The following is an 897-nucleotide window of genomic DNA, read 5'->3' as shown; positions in this document are numbered from 1 at the left end:
CAGTTTCTCTCGCTTACGGCCATACCACCCTGAACACCCCTACAGTGTGTGAGAAAGTGGACTGGTCTCTTTTGAAGGGCGTGGCAGAGGAGGACTTTGTTTGTTTGACTGTGTGTTTTTTCTTTGATGTAAGTTTCTGTGGAGATTTTTCTTTTGTTTTCTCCTTTTTTGGTTTGTGGCGTGTCCCCCAGCAGTGCTTCACTGTTTGGGGGAACATAAATTGTTTTTCTTCCTGAGTTTTGTGAACTTTAAAAGCTAAGGCGGATAGACAAAATGGCGGATACAGCAAGTGTAAAAGTGACAAACATACAGAAGAATGGCCATGGTAAACTGGTCAACAGCAAGGACATTAATCAAGTGAACAACGAAATGGTGGAAAAGAAATACGAGAAGGAACTGACCGTCTGTGTGGAGCTACAGGGCAGCGACAAGGTCTCCACGTCTGAACTGATGAGAACGGTGAGACTTCTGTGCGGTGGGCTGATGGCATGCAGAGCGACGGGGGAAGGAAAATATGAGATGACCATGAACCATCCGGAAGTGAAGAAACGACTGCTGGAGGGTCTGAAAATCGGGGATGTCAACGTCTTTGCAAAGGAGCTGAGCAACAACGAGCTGGTGGTGTCTTTTCTAAATCTGCCAGCCTACGTCACGGATGAGGACATCTTGGAGAAACTCAAAGGCTGGGGAGTCTCGGCCACCTCTCCCATAAAGCGTAGGATGTGGCCAGGGACTACGATTGCTGACGGGACTCGCTTCATGAGAGTAAAATTCAACAAACAGGTACAATCACTGCCATATTCGGCTAAGTTTGAGACTGTCTCAGGAACAGAGTTTTTTCGGGTAATACATGACAGACAGGTTAAGGTGTGTAGACTTTGCATTCAGCCGGGCCAC

At 47.2% G+C, this 897-nt stretch overlaps 1 protein-coding gene across 1 annotated transcript; it reads left to right on the top strand.

Moving 5' to 3' along the window:
* Positions 1–370: 370 nt before the first annotated feature.
* Positions 371–887, top strand: LOC123966661 (the record flags this gene model as incomplete). The annotated part of the gene is given in 1 exon segment (XM_046042800.1): positions 371–887. A coding segment is annotated over 1 exon segment (517 nt), but the record flags the coding sequence as incomplete, so codon positions are not given.
* Between the last annotated feature and the right edge of the window lie 10 nt (positions 888–897).

The sequence above is a fragment of the Micropterus dolomieu genome, unplaced genomic scaffold, assembly GCF_021292245.1.
Source record: "Micropterus dolomieu isolate WLL.071019.BEF.003 ecotype Adirondacks unplaced genomic scaffold, ASM2129224v1 contig_13937, whole genome shotgun sequence".
Taxonomy (NCBI): Eukaryota; Metazoa; Chordata; class Actinopteri; order Centrarchiformes; family Centrarchidae; genus Micropterus; species Micropterus dolomieu.
Note: the sequence above shows the minus strand (reverse complement) of the source record. Positions and strands in the feature narration are given on the sequence as shown.